The sequence below is a fragment of the Notolepis coatsorum genome, assembly GCF_963971535.1.
Source record: "Notolepis coatsorum genome assembly, chromosome: 8".
Taxonomy (NCBI): domain Eukaryota; kingdom Metazoa; phylum Chordata; class Actinopteri; order Aulopiformes; family Paralepididae; genus Notolepis; species Notolepis coatsorum.
In genome coordinates, this window is record NC_140172.1 from 39,564,541 (window position 1) to 39,588,344 (window position 23,804).

At 42.0% G+C, this 23,804-nt stretch overlaps 1 protein-coding gene across 1 annotated transcript in view; it reads left to right on the forward strand.

The window, feature by feature from the left end:
- LOC311233314 (sodium/hydrogen exchanger 6-like) overlaps window positions 1-23,804 on the forward strand; it is a 48,196-nt gene that overhangs the window by 7,419 nt on the left and 16,973 nt on the right. Inside the window, exons 7-12 of the mRNA XM_084320263.1 lie at window positions 8,769-8,907; window positions 11,450-11,555; window positions 11,764-11,852; window positions 14,652-14,765; window positions 18,552-18,663; window positions 23,357-23,510. Coding sequence (XP_084176389.1) covers window positions 8,769-8,907; window positions 11,450-11,555; window positions 11,764-11,852; window positions 14,652-14,765; window positions 18,552-18,663; window positions 23,357-23,510 — 714 coding nt within the window. The remainder of the gene's footprint in view (window positions 1-8,768; window positions 8,908-11,449; window positions 11,556-11,763; window positions 11,853-14,651; window positions 14,766-18,551; window positions 18,664-23,356; window positions 23,511-23,804) is intronic.

Sequence of the window (23,804 nt, forward strand, 5' to 3'; positions counted from 1 at the left end):
ATGTGACCATCCGGGAGACCGAGTAAAAGACACATGGGATTAAACTCAATAGGAACATTAAAAATATCAGAGATTTCCCTTACAATATCAGACCAATAGCTCTGAAGCTTCACATGGGACCAAAAACAGTGAATGTAGTTACCAATCTCTGTCTTGCATTTAAAGCAAAGTGTGGATGCACTGGTATCCATTTTACTTTTGAGAGCAGGAGTTATATGTATGCGGTGTAATATTCTAAATTGAATAGATTTAGTACGGTTGCAAATGGATTTTCTTTTAGCATAGGCCCACATATCCTGCCAATCCTCATCAATAGAGATGCCAACATCTTTCTCCTAGGCCTGCTTGGTAGCAAGGGAGGATAGAGATGATTTGAGATTTAGTGTATTATAAAAAAATGTAATTTGTTTTTTGGAAAGTTTTAGAGAGAGGACCCTCTCTACCTGCGAGGCGGAGGCGGAGCCATTGGTTAACAGTGAGGTGTCTTTAGTGATAAACTGACAATTTTTAAGCCACCATCCAAATGACCTGGCTTAAAATCAGGGTTACCTACAAGTGGGGTGAGAGGAGATTAATTAATTGGCCCTCAACCTTACGGATAGGCCTCCAGGCCTTGACTGAACATAGCGTGATGGGGTTAGAACACAATGTTCTAATAGATTTAAAATCTTTGATAAATAGTAAATTCCAAAGAGGAGACTTGGACTGTGAAGATTCGATGTCAAGCCAAATTGAAGACAGATCTGATTTAAGCCAGCAAGCAAGCACCCTAAGGTGCGCTGCTAGCTGATAATGCCTTATATTAGGCCAGGGGTTCCCAAACTTTTCAGGCCGCGACCCCCAAATAACGGTGTCAGAGAGCCGCGACCCCCACTATTATAGGAGGTTAATTTTTTTTAATATATATATATAATAAATTATAATATTAATTTATTATAATTTTTTTTTATAAATGGAAATGTATGGTTGAAACATGCAAACGTTCAAACGCGCACACACTAATAAGCTTTGGAGGCTTTTAACCAGGGCCGGACTGGGGAAATCATTCAGGCCAGGAAATATAGTGCATTTCTTTTTTACAAAGACTTCATTTCCTGCATTCTGGTGCAGGCATTTTTTTTTTTTTTTAATTTGTACCCTTTAACACTTTGACCGCCAAGGACGCCTAAACTCGTCATTCCCCACCATGCTCATTCTGCCAATGACGCCGTAACACGTCATTGAGATCAATATTTCAAAAATCTGTGATCGCAATCATATTTCTCCCCCTGAGACTTGAGATCTACTGTTGATCCCCTCTCAACTCTCCAACGGTTTCAAGAGCGCCATCTGGTGGCCGATCGGCGGATCGCCCAAACCGGAAACGGAAACTGGTGCTCATCCAAATTTGGTCCGATCACTCGCTATAGGTCCCGGGACTCGAGCGCGACACAATGGATAGTGATCCGTTACCAATAACTCGATAAACAACATGATTTGGACGTATATACTATTATACAACCTGGAGATGGATCGCATATTTCAACATCCCATAATAGGAATATTTTTGCTCCACGCTCATCGCCCAACGCTACGAGGAAGCTGCGGTGAGTTTCAGCTTTTTTTTTTACCGTGTTCGATACAAACTGCTCTAATGATCATATCACCCACACTAGATGAATCATCTAACGTTGGCCACGGAATTATAAATGACCCCCCCCCCCCCCATCCGGTCAACATCAGATGATAAGTAGTAACTTCTAGAAGCACGTCCATTTGACATTTTTTATCTCGCGCCGATTGCTATCAAACTGTAGTTGATCATCAATATAATGCATTTAGGCCTATAAATCACGTTCTGCAGAATGCTGCAGAAAACGATAAAAACATATTTATACTTTAGACTGTATTTTAGTATGAATATGTGAATGAAAAAGTATAACGTTCCCACATCCTGAACGATAGATAATTGACGTTGAATGGGCCATAGTAATGTCAATTTAGCAATACAATTTAAAAAGTTATAGCCCTGCAAAGAAGGGGAACTTCTCCATAGACAAATAGAGCTGGCAGACAACGGTATAATGATGTACATAAGCCTGGCGAAGAAAGTGTTAAATGCCAGTGTTTGTGATGGCATCACAAATTATTGTTAAAAAACAGGCTAGCATAATTATGTATGATTAGCAACAACACTGATTTTGATGGATTTTCTGTTTTTTTGTAATGTCAGATTGAAAAAAATACAATATTTTATTCAACTTCAGCCCTGATCATAACACCACATATTCATTTTATAATTCTAACCCTTTAAATGCCAGTGTGTGTGATGGCATATATTTGCAATATATCAAATGCAAAGTAGATTTTTCTGGGGGCGATTATTACAGGCTAGCATGTGTCAATGATTAGCAACAACAGTTTTTTGTAAGGGTCCCGCCTCCACCAATCACATGCGGCTCCCTTTGTGTGTGTGTGTGAGAGCAAGAGAGAGCGAGAGATACTTCTCCAACTTGTGTGAGTTGCAGTGAGCTCCTGGTTGTTCCCCATCTAGGTTATCTAACTATTGCGCTGCTGCAACTAGAAACACTGGCCTGGCCGCGTGAACACTTAAGGTAACTAACTTGCGCTCAGCGTTTCCCTGATTGGCCACGACACCCACGTGACCGTGCGCTAGCACGCCCCCTTATCCGCGCGGCACTCGCGGAAATAGGCTGCTCCTCGCGGAAATGTAATGTTATGTTCGAATCGCTAGAATACACAACATATTTATCAAAACAACTACCAGATTCACTCATAACGTTATTTCGCGTGACATCACAGCCCAGCTGTCAGAAACTGTACATTGAGGGGGTTTGAATCACTGTACATCAGTGGAGGCTGCTGACTGATTAACTAGAAACTGTACATTGTAACGTTATATAACGCAACGTTATATAATGTTATTTCGTGTTTTTATTCATAACGTTATTTCGCGTGACAACACAGCACAGCTGTCAGAAACTGCACATTGAGGGGGTTTGAATCACTGTACATCAGTGGAGGCTGCTGACTGATTAACTACATTACCTGCTGTGCTGTAGGCCAAAGCAGAGGTACAGTAAAAGCACAGGTACAGTAGGTTACATGTTTGATTGATTAACTACATTACAACGTGCAAGCCAGCGCAGAGGTACAGTAGGTTACATGATTGATTGATTAACTACATTACCTGCTGTGCTGTAGGCCAGCCAAAGCAGAGGTACAGTAGGTTACATGATTGATTGATTAACTACATTACCTGCTGTGCTGTAGGCCAAAGCAGAGGTACAGTAAAAGCACAGGTACAGTAGGTTACATGATTGATTGATTAACTACATTACAACGTTATTTCGCGTGACAACACAGCACAGCTGTCAGAAACTGCACATTGAGAGGGTTTGAATCACTACATCAGTGGAGGCTGCTGACAATTCTTAGGTGAAGCACAAATTATTATATTATATTATATATTAAATAATATTTTTTAAACAACCCCAACGCTGCAACACCCCCATTCCTCCCAGGTGTCAGGCTCCTCATTCGCTTCCATTCATTTTGGGGACCATGTTTAAATATCGGAGATGAACGTTATTTCGATTGATATGAATAGCTAATTACGTTTATATAGAGAGATGATAAATTAATTAAACGTTAAAAAAAAATTGAAGTGATTCAAACTTGTCACCAACTGACCATAGGCTCCACAGCAAGCTGACGAACGAGTTGAGCTAACCGTCGATGTTAAAACTGAGTGACGAATGTATAATTTACACTTGTGCCAATTGCCTACTTATTATTAAGCTAGGTATTGTGCGAGCGTTGCTTGATTAACCTGCGTGGTTATTATGTAGGGGGGATTACGAATGCACAATGCCGCGGCAACCTATTAATATTACCTATGCGACCTATGTGACGACGAGAGACGCGTCACTCGTTGGAGGCTCACGCCGAACGAGCGTATTCACGAAGGAGAGCGCCTCTGCCGCTCTGCTGCGCCGCGGCAGCGCGCGTATAAGGGGGCGTGCTAGCGCGCGGTCACGTGGGCGTTGTGGCCAATCAGAGAAACGCTGAACGCAAGTTAGTTACCTTAAGTGTTCACGCGGCCTGGCCTGCTTCTAAGTTCAGTGCCCCCCCCCCCCGCGGCGGCTCGGGGGTCGCGACTGCCACTTTGGGAACCCCTGTATTAGGCAGATCAAAACCACCATCAATGCCAGGCCAGAGATTAACCAGCCAGCAATGCCATGCCAGAGCTTAACCAGCCTTCCAGCACCTTTGATTGATTGATTGAAAACTTTATTAACAGATTGCAGAATGGGTACAGTACAGTACAGCTCAATACATACAATTGTTAAGGGGATGCAGACCAGAGAAAGACTTTCGTCTTGTTTACATCAGGGTCCCCCATTTTCAATTCATCGTAACATATATGACATACATGACATACAGATAGACAGATAGACCTCATAATCTTATTTGTCAACAGTACAGGGATCATCTGCAGAGGATATAGCAATCTGGGGAGAACATTAATTTTAATAAGAGCTATCCTACCTATAGCCAGGAGAGAGGTAAAGGCGCCCATCTTATCTAAATTGGCCTTTATAATGTCTAAAAGAGGGGGGAAGTTAGCCTTGAATAATTGATAAAAAGTAGGCGTTATAAACACTCCTAAGTAAACAAATCCAGAGGGTGTTTATAATGTTTGATACAATGTATAATGTTTGCAACCATTTCGTCAGTAGAACATATGAAGACACATCTTATTATACCGTGAGCTTCCTGTTTTGGAAAAAGACATGTATCATGGTTTTCCGAAGGTTAAAACACTGTATGGACTGTATGACTGTATTGGAGCCTGGTGGGAGGATGCAGCACAGTGCTAAGTTTCTCCGTACTAAAGTGATCAGTGAAATTATAGCCTGTACTAGTCAACATCATGCCAGACGATGTTTAGATGGGGCCTGTATTGAAAAAGGTGAAACCGTTTTTTTAAGGTTGAAAATGTCAGCAGAGAAGTTTCAGTTGAATAATGTATTTTACACAGACCGTACTGGAGAGACACTAATCTTTCTTACTAACCACAGTGCCTCTCATCTCACTCCCTGCCTCTCTCTACCCATCCATGTCACCAACTACCTGTACGTATTAATGCAGTGTTCTCCTGCGACTAGAGAAGCAGGGGGGACAGGGGACTGGGGCTGTCCTCTCCCCACGGGACAATGGCTCAACCTGGTCCCAGGGGGAGGAGGAGATACATTGGGAGAACCAGACACTAACCCCCCGGTGGGTGGGTGGCTGGATGGATGGGTTGTATGGTTGTACTGACACAGTTAAGAGTTTGGTCCAAATTGTCCCCATTCAGTGTCCAGTCGTTCTTTACATATTAGATATCCACTTATAGAGACTTTTAGGCAATAGTTGGAAGCAGTGGCGGACATTCACACAGCTGCTGAGACGTCGCTCAGTCTTTCCCAGAGGAGTTAACCATGCAACGCACAGAGAGCTTCTTCCTCTGTGGCCACAGGCAGCCGGCTGTAGTGCGGATGCCTTTTAGCTACTTGCTACCCTCCTCTCTTTGACAATGCCCAGCGTAGTAGTGCGTGGATTGAGCGTGGATCACACGTATTTGAGCAAGAAACCAGAGGGAAACGTATGAATCCTGTATCAAAGAAAATGCTGATAAGGACTCACTGCCACATCGCCGGGGTGGTGCTAGCCAGCTAGCTGACATTAGTGTAGCCAAAGGCAGGAGGGTGATGGCTAGAAGGCATCCACATTACAGCAGGCTGCCTGTGACCGTGAAAGAAGAGCGCTTTGTGCGCGTTACATTGTGGACTCTGGGAAAAACGCTACTTCCAATTGTATTCTATTGGACTGTGTTTTTACTCAAGTTTGGGAGAAGTTTCAACCTACCATTGATAACTGTTAACACTTGTCTAACACTTATGGTTTATTCAGGATACAGCCATAGATTCCCATTGACAACACGGTCTCATCAGAAAACCTAAATAAAGTACTAATCGACCACAGGAAACAAGGTACTAATGTATGCTGTGTTATAGCCATAAGTAATATATTTACGTTTTGCATCGGCAAAAGTCCAAAACAAACACAGCGACCAGGAGTCGAACCAACAACGATTGTGGTTGAGGCCGAGAGCTCTCACCACTAGACTAAAACACCTACCCACCTTGATACAAACATAGCAATACTATGATTATGGTTGCAGTTAAGGTTAGTTTTAACTTTTGCTTAATGGTTATGGTTAAGATATAAAGTTAGGGTTAAGGTTAGAGCCACTTAAAGCTGTAGTATGCTTGTCCAACAATTTTTTTTTTACTTGTCCCGGACAATCGTACAAGCCTTAATGTCAAGCCCTGTTAGGGTTAGTTTAGTTAGTTAGGTAACAGTGTGGTTAAGGTTAGGGTTAAGGTTTGGGCAAGGCTTTCAGAAAAGTGTGTACCTCAAGTGTAGTCTTGAGGTAAAGGCACTTGCCTGAACTAGGGATGGGAATTGATAAGATTTTATCGATACGATTCCATTATCGATTCTGCTTATCGATTTGATTCTTTATCGGTTCCCTTATCGCTTCCTGATAAATTCATTATTTAAATAAATAAATTGGAAATGCAACAGAACTAAGATGGTTAGAATAACAACATGCAACTTGACATTTTTGATTTTCATTTATTGTTGAGCCCCCACCAAAATGGTCGCAATTTCGAGCCCTTACAAATTTAGTGACACTTGTTCACCTTTTCCTGAGTCAGTTTACCCCGCTGTGCTAGCGTGAAAGGATTTTCCTGAGGTGCGCGAGAACCACTAGCTGCAGCCTCAGTCTATTGTGATCATCTAAAATGGATGAAATGGGAGAATATTTATACAGTGAAAGCATTCGTTTTCATTTAGGTTTTCCTAGTCAAGGAATCAAATAGTCTGCTATGGCTGCATGCGTGGCGCTAACGTTATTGTTTTAAATTCCGCAACTGTCGGAAAAACATGGCATCGATAAGAGGAATCGATAGTCACGGAGGCATACGATTCCAGGAATCGGACAATTAGGAACCGGAATAGGTTCGCTCCCCAGCAAGGTAGCTCAAACGTTTTTTTTTTTTGAATGTGTAATATACTGTATGTACTTATTTGTAATACATACACATTGTACATTTTTGTAAATACATCAATATATTTCTTATGGCTATAACATAACGTACAATATGTACCTTTTTCCTGTGGTCGATTAGTATTTTATTTACATATTTTTAAGCGAGATCGGGCTGCCATTGACCATGGGACCATACCTACCCTTCCCCAACCCCCACCTCCCCCCCCCCTTCCCCCCTACCTCCCCCCCTTCCCCCTACCTTTGCAGCCCTCCCATACCCGGCCCTCTTACCATTGGCACAATATTCAATGTTTACTGTTATCCCAGCAAATGGCCAACTTGGGAAGAGAGCTTTGATCTCTGTTTGGAGAAGGTTACCGACTGTGAGAGGCAGTGCATGTTGCGTAGCTGAACATAAGTGCTGGAGACTTGCTCCCCCTATTACTGCAACTATCATCATCTGTGGCCACGCTGTCTGCTGTGCACTGTGCGATGGGTTTTCATTTGGCCGGTTGACAATCAAGGTAGATTTAACTGCTTTGATTAGGTCATATCATTTGCAGTGCTTCACCTGGATGCTCAGTGAAACAATAATAGATAAGAGGGACTGCTATAGGCTACCGTGGAGGTTTTGGCACAGCGCCGTGTTCTGCCATGTGCCGTTGGATCAGCACAGCAGTGCCAAAATTGGTATATAGCATGACCTTGAGTGTATTATTGCTCTTATACAACAGTTTCCTTAACGGTTTTATTCATAACAAACTATCAAAAACGTTATTATAAGCATATTTGATTGAACATTTAGCAGTCGCTGTGTCACTATGATTGACACAATGTATCAACAGAATGTAAACAAACAGGAGTGATACTTTAGGAACCAAAGTGGAATGGACCTATCTCAAACCCTGCTGTCTTTTCTTGATTGATTATCCAATCACCACTGTTGCTGATTGGAGGATCAAGAAAAGAGGGCAGGATTTGAGATGGGTGAATTGGCAGGTTATGAGTGCATTATCATAGGATTTTGGCACTTATCGGCCATGTATCTCAACCAAACACAATGCGTGGTTGGAACTAACTGTGGTATAAAAAAAAAAAAAAAAAAAAAAAAAAAAGCAATGACACACGAGAGGAAGTGCTCTATCCTGGTTATTGGCACAGGTGTGCTGGTGTCGCCAATAACCACAATATTGCATGACCTCAAGTATGTTTTGATATGCTTTTATTCAACAAGCTTTTTCCTTTGTGTGACTTTTGGAACCACATTAAAACCCAACTCCAAGCCATATAACTTAGGTATTTGAAACAGCATTTTGGCGTCTCTTCTGAATCCATGTAAATCCATCAAAAACAGAGCTATTTTTCAAAATTGGAGTGGACTTGGGTTTGTGTCTGGATTGGCTTCAATACCCGTTTCTTTTTTTTCCTTGAAGATTATTGATTTCTTTTGTTAAGAACATTTGGTTGGTTGATTGATTGATTGATTGATTGATTGCTTGATTGATTGATTTACACTCTTTATAATTGTTTTTTTTCCTTGTGCATTTCTACACCTTTGTGTGTGTTTTTCTGTGTGTGTCTGTTTATCTGTGTGTGTCATTGTGTGTCTGCCTGTCTGTGTCCATCTCTCTGTCCGCCTGTCTCTCTTTGCTCCTCCCTCCAGCTCCATTGGGGCCTACCAGCCAACGGACAACAGTCACAGCTTTGAGGCCATGGCCCTGGTCAAGTCTTTTGGCATCTTCCTGGGGGTGTTCAGCGGCTCCTTTGCTTTGGGGGTGGCCACCGGCGTCATGACAGCCCTCATATCCTTTCACCCGCAGCATTCATTTACATACTGTAACATAGTAGGCAGGGCTACTGCAATCACAACATTTTGCAATGTCGTCACAAGTAATTGCGATGAACAATGAACTGGTTCAGCGCCAGAGGTCGCTGTGGGCGTATGGCCGTGTGTGCCGGCGCTGTAATGAATGGGGATACATGCCGGTGTTTGCAGTGCTAAAACTATATTAAATATTATAGCTATGGATCTAATAATATAGTCGATTGTCATTGAGTTTCTTCCGGTCAAGATGCAAAAAAACAGGTAATTTTTTCATCAATACATTCCCGTTTTATACCGTGGTGAATATGAGTATAGTTTTAGGGTAATTCTGTGTAATCCCAGGAAACGCCGCTATTCGTGCCATTCCTCGCTTGGATCAACAATCGATCTGAAATCAATGCTAGATTATCGGTATTATGTTTCATCATGGATGCATGAAAGGGGGGGGGGGGGGGGGGGGGCACCCCTCCGTGCTTTGATCGCTATCAATGGAACACGCCACACACACATACCCCGATCAGCATGAAGGAATTATCGGATCAACGCAATATTGAAACCATATATTCCTTACCTTGACCAGGATCTGTCCCGAAAAGAATATTCCAATGATCTGATCGCCATTCCAAGTACTGATCGCGATCGTGTTTCCAACGTAATCCAGCATTGAACATGAACGGGGGGGGGGGGCCCGACCCTCATCGATGCATCCGTTATAAGCGCTTGCCTTGCCCGAGTAGTTAGATCCCGCCCCCACACGCCGCAGCTCGGCCCACCCACCAAGCCACATCGTTTCAAATGGAGTGCAATAGCGGCCGCAAGGCGTTAGGCGGCGGTATTGGACGTTTGCGATCTCAGACCCATTACCAATGATAACATCAGGCTGGATGGATGGATTATGAATGGAAATAGCGAATAAAAGTAGAAAAAGGGGGTAACCACTGCGCTCAGACAGGTGCGTAGTCCAACATTAATTAAGTTGCAAAAAAGGGAGGTAGGGACTGCACTCGGGAATATCGTTGTTTTTATTTTTATGCACAAGTTGTATAACAAACAAAACATTTTCAGCCATCCGGCCTTCATCAGTGTGCAAATGACAATTGTGACAAACAAACCTTAAATAGGCTGTATTTGACAACATACAGGTGGGAACAATCGGCAATCAGTCAACAGGCTAGGTTGACGTCATGATTAGTAGCAGGGCTAGATTGACAGGTAGATATCATCACAGTATCACATAAATGCGTATGATGGCTATGTATGAAACAACAAATTAATACATATTACAATACAATATTTACAGACCTGTATGGAATAAAAAAGACAGTACATTGGGGGTATCAGGTTGTTAGACCGTTCATTAAACAGTGTACTAGTTTTTTGCTCATACAGTAGATAACTTAGGATAGCACCTAAAGGAATGGAGCCAAAATGGACTCTTCAATTCATCCCAGATGGAATACATAGATTTGAGCCGATGTCAATACAATATAAAATTTACAAATCTGTATGGAACAAAAAGACAGTACATTGGGGGTATCAGGTTGTTAGACCGTTCATTAATCAGTGTACTAGTTTTTTGTTTATACAGTAGATAACTTAGGATAGCTTTCACCTAAAGGAATGGAGTCAAATTGAACTCTCATTCATCCCAACTGGATACATAGATTTGAGCCGATGAATCCATACACATTCCCGTTGCAAAAGAAGTTGTTCATGGTTACCACCCCTTCTATTAAGAAAAACCATCTCTACCTGTCAATCTAGCCCTGCTACTAATTATGACTTCAACCTAGCCTGTTGACTGATTGCCGATTGTTCCCACCTGTATGTTGTCAAATACAGCCTAGTTAAGGTTTGTTTGTCACAATTGTCATTTGCACACTGATGAAGGCCGGATGGCTGAAAACGTTTTGTGCGTTATACAACCTGTGCATAAAAATAGCGAATAAAAGAAATAACGACCAAAACCCGACTTTTCTCGGGTTTGGCGCTCAAGCGATGGCGAGTTAACCCGACTTATGTCGGGTCTGGCGTCCATTGTGTTAAGAATAATTGTCTTATTCTGCGCAAAATCCAAAGTATCAGTGATGTCAGTGGCCCACTGCACTGTGTTACAGTGATGATGTCAGAGCAAGGGAAACCAGCGGCGTACACGTGAAACAGCATCCAACCAGTACACCACACATCCTGTACAGATTTATTGATCTGAATCTAAGTACTGATCTGGTGGCTATAGGATATAGATGTTGACCACTTTGCAAAGATAACTACTTTTTTATTTAAAAGTGAATATGGGGATCTTTGCTTTTGGAAAGAGTGATGAGGATTAGTAACCTCATTACAGAATACGTCGGAGCCTCTAGGTATACACATGAGACACACATTGTAGAAGAATATCATCTGACTCAAATAGCATCGGAACAGGATTTTTCTGGACTGTGTACTCTATACATCTCTATGATTAATGTGTATGTTGATTAATATGTCTGCGCTGCCCCTTGACTTCCTGTTCCTGTCACGTGACCAAGTTCACCAAGCTGAGAGATTTCCCTCTGTTGGAGACTGCTCTGTTTTTCCTCATGTCCTGGAGCACCTTTCTACTGGCCGAGGCCTGCGGGTTCACTGGTATGCACACACACGTGCACACACGCACACACACACACACGTACACACCACACCACACCCATGATTTCTCATCAGCAACAACAATTGAGATAAACACACATGTACGCGAGCACTCACACACATGCACTCTAAATGTCAGTCGTGTTATTTGTGTGATGTTGAGCTGAGGTACAGTGAGCTGAGGTACAGTGTGTGTCTCCTCCTGCAGGGGTGGTGGCGGTGTTGTTCTGTGGGATCACTCAGGCTCACTACACCTTCAACAATCTCTCCCCTGAATCCCAAGAGAGGACCAAACAGGTAACACACACACACACACACACACACAAACACACGCACGCACGCACGCACGCACGCACACACACACACACACACACACACACACACACACACACACACACACACACACACACACACACACACACACACACACACACACACACACACACACACACACACACACACACACACACACACACACACACACACACACACACACACACACACACAAAATAAAAGTATGGAAATTTGGACATTTTCATTCAAAATATGTACATTTATTTTAACCTCTTAAGCCCGGGCCGAGAATTATTTCACATCACAAATAGATCAATACAGTCCGTATTAAGTGATGTTGGGTTTCTTTTTCAAATGTAGCCAAGAGTAAAGACCCTAACCCTATCAAAACAGCAGTCAAAGTGTATATTTTCAGCACTACGTTTGTTTAGCAATGATTTTAAATGTTATTAGTGAAATATGAGCTTATATAAATCTCTGCGCATTGCATAGCAAACCGGATGATTTAGATGCGATGCTGTCATTAAATTGTTGTAGTCCTAAGAAAGAGGAGACCCAGGGCTTCCGATGGACACATTTCATAAAACTACACTACCCAGTTCACACCAGCCGCAGTCAAAGCTGCAGCCGTTTGACGTGGAAAAAATAATATTGACGTGATTTTCGTGTTTATATCTCACAGGTTGAACAAACCTCAACATTATTGCCATAAAATGCAACATATATTGTTTCTTTACCTTTCTGTGAATGTCTAGCAAAAAACGCATCTCAATCCGGTAAGAAATGGCGGAGCTATGGACATTATACAAAAGTAACTGTACTTGCACTTTGCTGCCCTATATCGGGCGCCTGGTGGGACCAAATCTTCCCAACTCTGCCATTGGGAAGAGGAGATTTGGGCCGATCCTCTTAAGCCAAGTCATAGATGTATGACTTGGCCATAATAAGGTCATTTATAGGCCTGATATTCTATATACTATATTCATATTGAATGTGTCCGGATGGCAAAATTCAGTACTGTATCTATATCTACAAAAAAACCTGTACATCATCTGCCCTTTATTCATTTAATTTGATTTTTAGTACACTTGATCTCAAGAAGGTGCTGAATCACTTTTGGTGATACAGTATTTATGTTATTCACCGTCAAAAGATGAAAAAATAAAAAAGAGAACAATGTATATTCTCCTATGGTTCATTACAATTATTTAGGCATAGTAACAGACACAATATTTCTGACACTGGGAATACATTCCCTGAGGTCCATACTGCCCTGTCAAGGCAGACCGCAGTAACTTCAAAAAAGTGAAACTTCAAAAAATGGCTTTAAAGTTTTTTGACTTGCCATCCAAAATGTGTTATAGGTAGATAGATGATAGTACCCAGATTTAACATGTATTAATGAAGTAATCTTTAGGCATACAAAAATATGACATACTTATTTTAATTAACCCCCAAAAAGCAGATACTGCACTCTGCTGCACAGTTCCCTTAAATAATTATACAGGTAATGTACAGGCAAAGTGCAGTAACTTCAAATACAATGTTGTTTTCCCTCCAGCTTTCATAACTTAACCTAGCCATTTTATTTGGATCATCATCATTCCAATATATTCAGGTGTTAAATTTCATTTTCAAAATGGCTAGGTTAAGTTATGAAAGCTGGAGGGAAAACAACATTGTATTTGAAGTTACTGCACTTTTCCTGTACATTACCTGTATAATTATTTAAGGGAACTGTGCAGCAGAGTGCAGTATCTGCTTTTTGGGGGTTAATTAAAATAATTATGTCATATTTTTGTATGCCTAAAGATTACTTCATTAATACATGTTAAATCTGGGTACTATCATCTATCTACCTATAACACATTTTGGATGGCAAGTCAAAACACTTTAAAGCCATTTTTCACTGTTACTGCGGTCTGCCTGGTTTTTGAGTGTGATTTTGTAGTTACTGCAGTTTTTAAAACCCCATATCTCCAAAACTGAGCGACATTAACATCTGAAACTTGGTCACAAGATAAAACATTTATTGACAAGTTCAATTTCACTCATAACTCAATTCTGACTTTTTTTGAGTTACTGCGGTCTGCCTTGACAGGGCAGCATAGTTGTGCCTAGATACCAAGAACATGCAAATGGACCTTGTAGAAGTGGAGGAATCTTACATTTACTTAGGTATGTACTTTTAGGCGGATTTTCTGAAAATATGGCTAGGGCTTAACAGATTAAGTGTCAACTCGCTACACATTTCACTTTATTTGTGCTGACTTGGTGCACCTGGGCAAGCAAACTGTCCATCCCTGGGTGTGTTTGCAATATTGAAAAAGACATCCAGGCTTGTGAATATTGCATGACTGGAAACATCCCTCCGACAGCTGTAGTAACAAACCGTGACGATCGTGTTCAGGCCTTTATGCATTACAGCCGTTCACCGTGTGTGCAACCGAGTCTAGATGCTGATCTGAATCAGAGTGGAAGACGAGACACATTGTGGGTGGCGGCCTTCAGGCTATAAGACCAGGTTGTACCTGCAGTCCAGCTTTCACAGCAAAACCAAGAACGTCACTATACACAGACCATGACACTGAATGATCAGCAAACTTGATACACGCACACACACACAAACAAACAAACAAACAAACAAACAAACAAACAAACAAACAAACAAACAAACAAACAAAGGCTGCTGTGTAGTCATTTGATTAAATCAATAACATAGTTATATTAGTTAGTAATGTTTATTTGTTTGTTTTTAAGACACTATTCATTTATGTTTCTTTCTTCCTTCCCTCCCTTCAGTTGTTTGAGCTGCTGAACTTCCTGGCGGAGAACTTTATCTTCTCCTACATGGGCCTGACTCTCTTCTCCTTCCAGTCGCACGTCTTCAACCCCATGTTCATCATTGGCGCCTTTGTATCCTTTGCCTGACGTTGGCCCACATACAGAGAAAACAGGGTCCTCATGGATGGTGATGTTAGTCCACATACAGAGAAAACAGGGTCCTCATGGATGGTGATGTTAGTCCACATACAGAGAAAACAGGGTCCTCGTGGATGGTGATGTTAGTCCACATACAGAGAAAACAGGGTCCTCATGGATGGTGATGTTAGTCCACATACAGAGAAAACAGGGTCCTCGTGGATGGTGATGTTAGTCCACATACAGAGAAAACAGGGTCCTCATGGATGGTGATGTTAGTCCACATACAGAGAAAACAGGGGACATGACACTTAGCTTCACATCTATGATAATTGATGTCCTTGATTATTATTCTCTGACCTCTGGCCTTTCTACATGAAACCATAGGTGGCCTTTGGGTTCAGGGGGGCCATTTCAAAGTCAAACATGTGGCCCTTCCCTTATCCTAAGCCACGCACGCCGCCCGCACGCGTCTATTCGAATTAGTGGTCTGCAAGGGCCTTGAAATAAAGCCCGAGCCCTGCCCGAGCCCGTGAACTTCAGGCCCTGCCCGAAAATAAGCCCGACTGTAAATAATATTTTAAGCCCTAGCCCGCGTGAAAACCTGAAAAAAAATTATTATTATTATTATTAAAATATAATTTTTTTTGTATTTGTTTTAAATATTCTAAACACTTTATATATTAACTTAATAAATAAACAAAAACGAAAATGTCCAATAGGTCTGCCTAAATAACGCATATCACGCTGAAAACTAAGAAGCATTTATGCCTCCCTCCCAGTGCTCGCTTATAGAGCAGCCTCGTAAAACGTATTGAAGGCTATAGAATCTTCTTTGACACACACACACACACACACACACGACACAATAGCCTACTCAGTCACTATACAAACAAACAGAAATCAGATTTCGAGCAGAGCAACATAATGAAAAGCACAACAAAACAGGTAGCGACCCAGCAAATAATAAACATCACTCACCACGACGTCAGCAACGCGTTGAACAACTTTAACAAAACTTCGCCAACCGGCTACATACATCCAAGTACAAATAAAACGTTCGCCAACTGGCTATATTCCAACACAACCAATCGAGTTGTCCCCGGCCTGAGTTCTCCCTGCGCGCTGCGGTAATTACATCCAAATGTTTCTCTGATGACAGCTTGGCGCAAAAGAGAAAACGAATCTTAAGGTCTATAACCCTAGTTATATGAAAAAAAATGCAAAAAAAAAAAACGCAAAAAAAAGAAGAAAAAACGGCGGTGCCCGGGCCCGGCCGAGCCCGAATTATTTATTAAAAAAAAAGCCCTAGCCAGCCCGAACCCACCGGGCCGGGCCGGGCCCCGTCGGGCCTGGGCAAGGTTGCAGTGCACTAATTCGAATCCCAACCAGTTCATGCTTCCGCGTTCGCGTTTTGCGCTCTGATTGACCACTGACCTACGCTAGTTTTGCCTCCCCCGGTATGAGCGTAGAAATAATGCATGGACACTTTGAAATAAGTATCACAGTAGTACGCCCTACTGTAGTAAGTCCTACTGTAGAACATGACATATTAGCATGACATCTGATTTATTAATGCCAATACTAAAGATTAGGGACAAACGCAATTGGCACAAGTGTAAATCATGGATTAGTCACTCAGTTTAAACATCAGACTTAGCTCACCTCGTTCGTCTGTTGCCTGTGGATCCTATGGTCACAAGTTCAAATCACTCTTGGTTAATTTATTTTTTTTTTTTTACGTTTAATTAATTTATCCACTCTGGTTGGATGGTGTGTATGTATATGTATGTATTGTGCTGTATAATGACAATACATTTTAATCGAATCTCATTTTGAAATCGCTACCTGTTGAGTGGATCACCATGGTGCAATGCGCTCACTTCTGAAGCTGGCTGCCACTGTCGTGTCCATAGGCAGCGTAGCGATTTCAAAATGAGATTCGATTAAAATGTATTGTCATTATACAGCACAATACATACATATACATACACACCATCCAACCAGAGTGGATAAATTAATTAAACGTAAAAAAAAACTGGAACTTCCAGAACCGGAAGTTAGGAACCGGTTCCTATTAGAACCGGTTTTCGGTGCCCAACCCTAATCCTATGTAAGCACCACATTGCTTTGGTCTGACATGCTGGTGCTCTAGTGACATTTAATGGCTGAAACTACTCAGTATGCCTTTAAAACCCTCTACAGCTAGGGCGGCTAGGTGGTGTAGTGGGCAAGTCGCTCGCCACCAACGCTGGGTTCGAGCCCAGCTCTCGGCGTTGCTATCAGCTTGGCTGGTCGTTCACACTAATACAATTGGCAGTGTTAGGGGTGGGAAAAGCTGATGGGTGGGTCCTGGGCGTTGTGGACAGCGACCCCTACAGTTCGGTCGGGGCGCCTGCACAGCGAGGGTAGGATCTGGAGAAAGGTAGTGTGACCTTCCACACGTTACACTCTCCCGGTGAGAATCTGCGCTGCCAGGCTGGCTGCCGGCTGGCTGCACATGTGTCGGAGGAAAGCATGTGACAGTCTCCGGCCTCCCGGACCAACAGTAGGGGGGGGGGTGCGCAACAACCAGGAAGGGGGTTGGGAATTGGCATAACGACTAACAGTGGGATGGGAGAAAAAAATCGGAAAAAGGAGGGGGGAAAAAAGATAGCTTAAAAAAAGAAAAAAAAAAAAAAAGCTCTAAGTTACATTCTGTAAGTGAATCTCTCTGAGGAAATTCTCTTTCTCACACACACACACACACACACACACACACACACACACACACACACACACACACACACACACACACACACACACACACACACATACACACACCCACCTAGTACACACACACACCTAGTACACACACACCTAGTACACACACACACACACGCCTAGTACACACACACACATATATACACAAACACACACATACAAACACACACACACACATACAAACACATTGGCTAAACCAGTGGTTCTCAAATTGTGGGGCACAGAGTAAATGGGGAGAGAGAGTCACTCACTCACTCACTCACTCACTCACTCACTCACTCACTCACTCACTCACTCACATGTGATAATATTGGACAGAGATATACATGTGTACAGAAATACGTTGAGCATATAGAAATATCTGCTATGAATAAAAGTCGAATAAAATGCTGGATTGGTACCAGCAGCAAACTAGCATCCTCTCTGACTAAAGGGCTCGACATGCTGTGATTCATGTTTTGTAGAAGTTGCATCTTGAGTCATCCCTCCTAGCTGTGTCAATTCTTTCACAATGGTCCTAGCCTTAGTCAGAGGAGATGCAGTCGCGTCACAGTTGCCCGAGCATGTAGAGCCCTTAAGGCTAGGACCATTGTGAAATAATTGACACAGCTAGGAGGGATGACTCAAGATGCAACTTCTACAAAACAGGAATCGCAGCACCCATAATGATTTGCATCATCCAAGGTCTTAAAGGGGCACTTCACTGAAAAACACTGATTTACTTACAAGGCTCTAATCCGTTTTGCACACATTCATTTAGTTTGACAGTTGTATTTTCCTCACTCTCAAACTATAGGCCTATTGAGCACCTGCAGGCTGTCACACCCGTGTGAGGGGGTTGGAATCGGTTCAAGAGATTTGAAAGCACTTTGAGATATCTTTCTTTATAACTGATATTGGTTTTCTCTGTTTGCTTTTAATTACCGGTACATGCCAACCTCTACCTTTCACTCTGAATACCATTGCCCTCTATTGCCACTCAGTACATTGTTTCCTTGACCTTGCTGCGCTGTGCAGTTGGCGGTGTTCTTGGGCAGGGCAGCCAACATCTACCCTCTGTCCTTCCTGCTCAATCTAGGCCGCAAGCACAAGATCAAATCCAACTTCCAGCACGTCATGATGTTTGCAGGTATTGTGCAAACACATCCTGAGTCATCGAATTGTTACTGACTTTACACTGTGAAACCTTCACGCAGCTAGTTGAAAATGGCATGCAACATCATTTCCATAACAGTTCCACAAAGCAATTAAAAAATAATCAAAGTTGCATGCCACACAACTTGATTTAATTGTTTGTTCCACTAACATTACTTAGCTATATTAGTATCCAGGGGTGTAAAGTACTTGAGTAATTGTACTTCGTTACAATACTTAAGTACTGTTTTGGGCGATTTGTACTTTACTCGAGTATTATTAGGTTTGTATACTTGTACTTTTACTCAATTACATTTCAGAGAAAAAAAACAAATCCCCAACAATGGAAAATGAACCCGCCCATACCCATGCTGATTGGTCCTTGTGCAAGACTAGAAAGCATGGATCTTTGATTAAACACTTGCTATCAGAACAATAGACAGTCAGAAAAAAAGTTTTTACTTTTACTTTTTAGTACTTAAGTACATTTAAAAGTAGAAACTTTTTTACTTTTACTCAAGTGTGTTTTTAGTGACTTTTACTTAAGTACGATTTTGAGACTGTACCCATACTTTCACTTAAGTATAATTCCTGGGTACTTTTTACACCCCTGTTAGTATCACACTCATGTAATTTGGCGTAGCCACCATAAAAACAGCTTGACAACCTGTCACTTGACTGGTGTCAGTGAAGGTCTTTACTGTGGTGGGACGTGAGGTCTCTTGTAACTAAATAAATACTGCCTCTCCAAACACCTTGTGTGCTTTGCTAGCTCAGTCTTGATTAAAGAATAAGATGTTTGTCCAACAGAATAGTTTTACATTCATCAATCAAATCACAGCAGTGACATTTTATAACAGTTAATACCAAGTGCATCAATGTTAGCTAGATCAGCTGATGCAAATAGATGTGAATAGTTAGGTGGGTACATGCTAATGTTGTGACAGTATCATTACTGTCAAGGAGGAATGAATTATTCAGTCATCTTTTATTACTAGGTACAAAGTACTGAAGCTGCTCCATAGACTTGTGCTGGGTCCAGCTGGACTAGGCAAGCCTAGTCTTGTTTCATCTGTCATATATAGACTCGTGCTGGGTCCAGCTGGACAAGCCTAGTCTTGTTACATCTGTCATATATAGACTTGTGCTGGGTCCAGCTGGACAAGCCTAGTCTTGTTACATCTGTCATATATAGACTTGTGCTGGGTCCAGCTGGACAAGCCTAGTCTTGTTACATCTGTCATATATAGACTCGTGCTGGGTCCAGCTGGACAAGCCTAGTCTTGTTACATCTGTCATATATAGACTCGTGCTGGGTCCAGCTGGACAAGCCTAGTCTTGTTACATCTGTCGTATATAGACTCGTGCTGGGTCCAGCTGGACAAGCCTAGTCTTGTTACATCTGTCGTATATAGACTCGTGCTGGGTCCAGCTGGACAAGCCTAGTCTTGTTTCATCTGTCATATATAGACTCGTGCTGGGTCCAGCTGGACAAGCCTAGTCTTGTTACATCTGTCGTATATAGACTCGTGCTGGGTCCAGCTGGACAAGCCTAGTCTTGTTTCATCTGTCATATATAGACTCGTGCTGGGTCCAGCTGGACAAGCCTAGTCTTGTTACATCTGTCATAGACTCGTGCTGGGTCCAGCTGGACAAGCCTAGTCTTGTTTCATCTGTCATATATTGGTTTCTCACCAGATCGTATCATCTGGGACATGTCATTGTAGCTACATTTGCATCTTATTTCTCATGTATAAATTTCACTTCAATTTCATGTATAAATTATCACTTTTTCTTCTGGCACCATGGCTACTTTGTTTCATAATGACTGTACCGGAAAATAGGAAGAGAGCTATCAGTGCACTGATGCTTGTTGATATGCTGGAGGAAAGAACCTGACCTATGAGTATGGGTGAGAGACTGGCTAGTGGCTACTTAAGAGTGATTGAGTTGACATTTTTTTGCTTGACACCATTACCTGGCACATTATGGGTGTTTCCATTGGCTGTTGCATGAAACTAGTTTCACAAAGTGCAGATGTTTGCAACTGGTTGCGGCTGATTTTCAAAGAAGTTTCAAGCCAGCATTGTACGCTTCATTTCCAACACACATTGTCAATTCACTTAGTGGTTGACCGATGATGATGATAACTTGACAAAGGTCATGATCTAGACCAGCGGTTCCCAAACTTTTTTGGCCGTGCACCCCCTGTCACCTCCCGACCTAGCTGACGCACCCCCCAATGGGTTTCTGTTAGAAAAAGTTGTTGCTGGTCTCCGTGCACAGATTTTATTTTTTATTTTATCCCTTTATGGATAGGGAATTTCTTTATTTAATTAAAATGTTCACGACAACATGGATGCATGTACTCTGCCAGCATGTTTAATATCCATAATACTAAAGGTTTGACTAAGATTTTAATGACATTTTATTGTAAAAATTAAATAAAAAAAAATTTGTTTTACCACCATTAGCCTTTTCATGTCACGCACCATCTAGAGGGCGCTCACGCACCACAAGGGGTGCGCGCACCACAGTTTGGGAACCACTGATCTAGACCAGTGGTTCCCAAAGTCGGGGTCGCGACCCAAATGTGGGCCGCGAGCAGCCACGAGTGGGCCGCGAGATGATTTAAAAAAAATAAAAAAATAATAAAAAAAAATAAAAAAAAATATTTTTTTAATTTTTAATTTTTTAATTTTAAATTTTTTAATTTAAATTTTTTTTTTCAGGCCACTGAACTTAGAAGCAGGCCAGGACAGTGTTTCTAGTTGTATTCTAAAATTCTATTCTATTGTATTCTAAAATGTGACTATATGGTTTTATATTAACTTAATAAATAAACAAAAACGAAAAATCTACTTATTTCAACGAACATTTCAAACTAAATAACAGATTATGCACATAAAACGCTGAAAACAACCGAAGCAACAATAGTATTTTAATGAGGCTATTATTATTATCATTATTATTTTGCAACAAGTTAGCCCTCTCATAAATAGCACATATAAATGAATAACTAACTTGAACTAACTTAATAGGATTGAAGTGATATTTGGCTTAAAAAATCGGTCGTCTGGCAAAAAAAAAAAAAAAAAAGCCAGACGATGTGCATTGGGCCGCGGCTCTCTGACGCCTTATTTTCTGGGCCCCGGCCTGAAAAGTTTGGGAACCCCTGATCTAGACAACTGTGTTTCAACCAAATCTAATTCCATAGCAACACCCCTATGTTTTTTTTGTTTGGATCCACTTTTTCTCCTATTTTTCTCCCATCCCAATTTCGTGATTCCAATTCTTCCCTCCCCTGTCTTGAACGTTGCTAGACTATGCCTCCCACTGGTCGCTCGTAGTGAGGATAGAAGCCTTGCATCACGTGTCCCCTCCGGTACACGAGGAGGCAGCCTGTCTCATCTTTTCACCAGACAGCTCGAACTCTCAGTGGCTAGGAGTAACGCGTGGGAGGCTCACACTGCCCCCGATACTTCTTGTTTCTGCTGTACAGGCGTCACCCAACCGACCTGTAGGAGTCGTTGTCCACAACGTCCAATCCCCACCCACCGGCTTTCCCACCCTCTAACACTGCCAATTGTCTTAGTATGATGGCCGGCCAAGCCGGTAGCAACGCCGATAGCTGGGCTCGATACCAGCATCTCCTGCGTTAGTGGCGAGCGCCTTGCCCACTGCGCCACTTAGCCGCCCCACCCCTACTATGTTTTGATGATTAGCAGCCTTTTCCCATACAAGTCTTTGCATTGGAAACAAGTATAATGTCAAAAGGTCTTGTATTCTGTATAACTCCTTGTGTACTGGCTTTGGAAATCCTAGACAATTAAAACTGGTTAGATGTATGTATTTATTTTTCAGTTTGGCTCAGTCTAAGGAACATCTTTTGTATTTTTTTATCCAAATGTTGACATTGTTGTGTCAGTGATTCACACACCATCACATGGAGTGTGCAGCAGTCAAACTGCATGTTGGCTGTAGGGTCAAGAGTTTTGAGAGAGCCAAGAGAGATGACTACACTGCCCCCCTCTGGCAGCCCCATAAACCATAATCTCGCTTGAATCTCATTTGTTTAATTATGAATATTATGAGTGTAGAGGAGCTTGGGACGTGATGGCTTAATTAATTCCCATGCTCAATTATGTCTCATAGGTTGATGTAGCAAGTTTTTGGTTAATACCATTAGTTGCACAGGTTTGGTGCGAAACCAAACAATGTTTGACCACTTTAAGAATAGAAAAATGCTGTCGGAAATCCCACATTAAGACACCAAGACCTTGGCCTAGGTCTTTAGTTTCTCAAAAAATGGCTTACAGATTATTACACCTTTGAAATACTTACATTAGGTAAATTGAAATGGCTACTATTGGTACCTTGGTAGACTGGCAGTCAATATTAAGGGCCATTTCACAGAAAAACATTGATTGTGCACATCATCTCACACATATTCCAAAACTCTGTTCTACGACAGTTTTCCACATGTTGATTTGGTTTGCCACTGAGAGTTAATGAGTTTGAATATGTCCTTCATATATGTCATCAGAAGACACTGAATCCTTGTGTTGTGTTAATTACACCTCAATGAAATGATGGAGATGGAAAAAACCAATCCTTCTCGAAAGGGAGTCACTAAGAAAAAGGCTATTACTTCATCTCTCCTTTTGTCTCTCTCTTCTACTGCCCAGGTCTGCGTGGGGCCATGACGTTTGCCCTGTCTATCCGTGACACGGCGTCTTATGCCCGCCAGATGACGTTCTCCACCACCCTCCTCATCGTCTTCTTCACTGTGTGGGTCTGTGGTGGGGGTACCACCCCGATGCTGTCCTTAATGAGCATTCGGTGAGGCTCTGCTCTGAAAAAGCTCAAAAGCATTGTTTTTTTTCCAGAAAACCTGACTTTTTGTTTTCATAATAATGAATGGGGGTGTAGTGTAGTTCAGTAGAAAATAGTTCCTGTGGATCATCTTGAGTAACCGCAGTGTTTCCCCTGAAAAGAAATTCAGCAGCGGTGCTGTGCCTCTAGGGCGGTCCGGGGGCATGCCCCCCCCCCCCGGAACTTTTTTAATTTTTTTTTTTACATTTTAAAGTTAAATGCATCAATCTTGTGCACTTTGAGAGCACTATGATGAGCTTT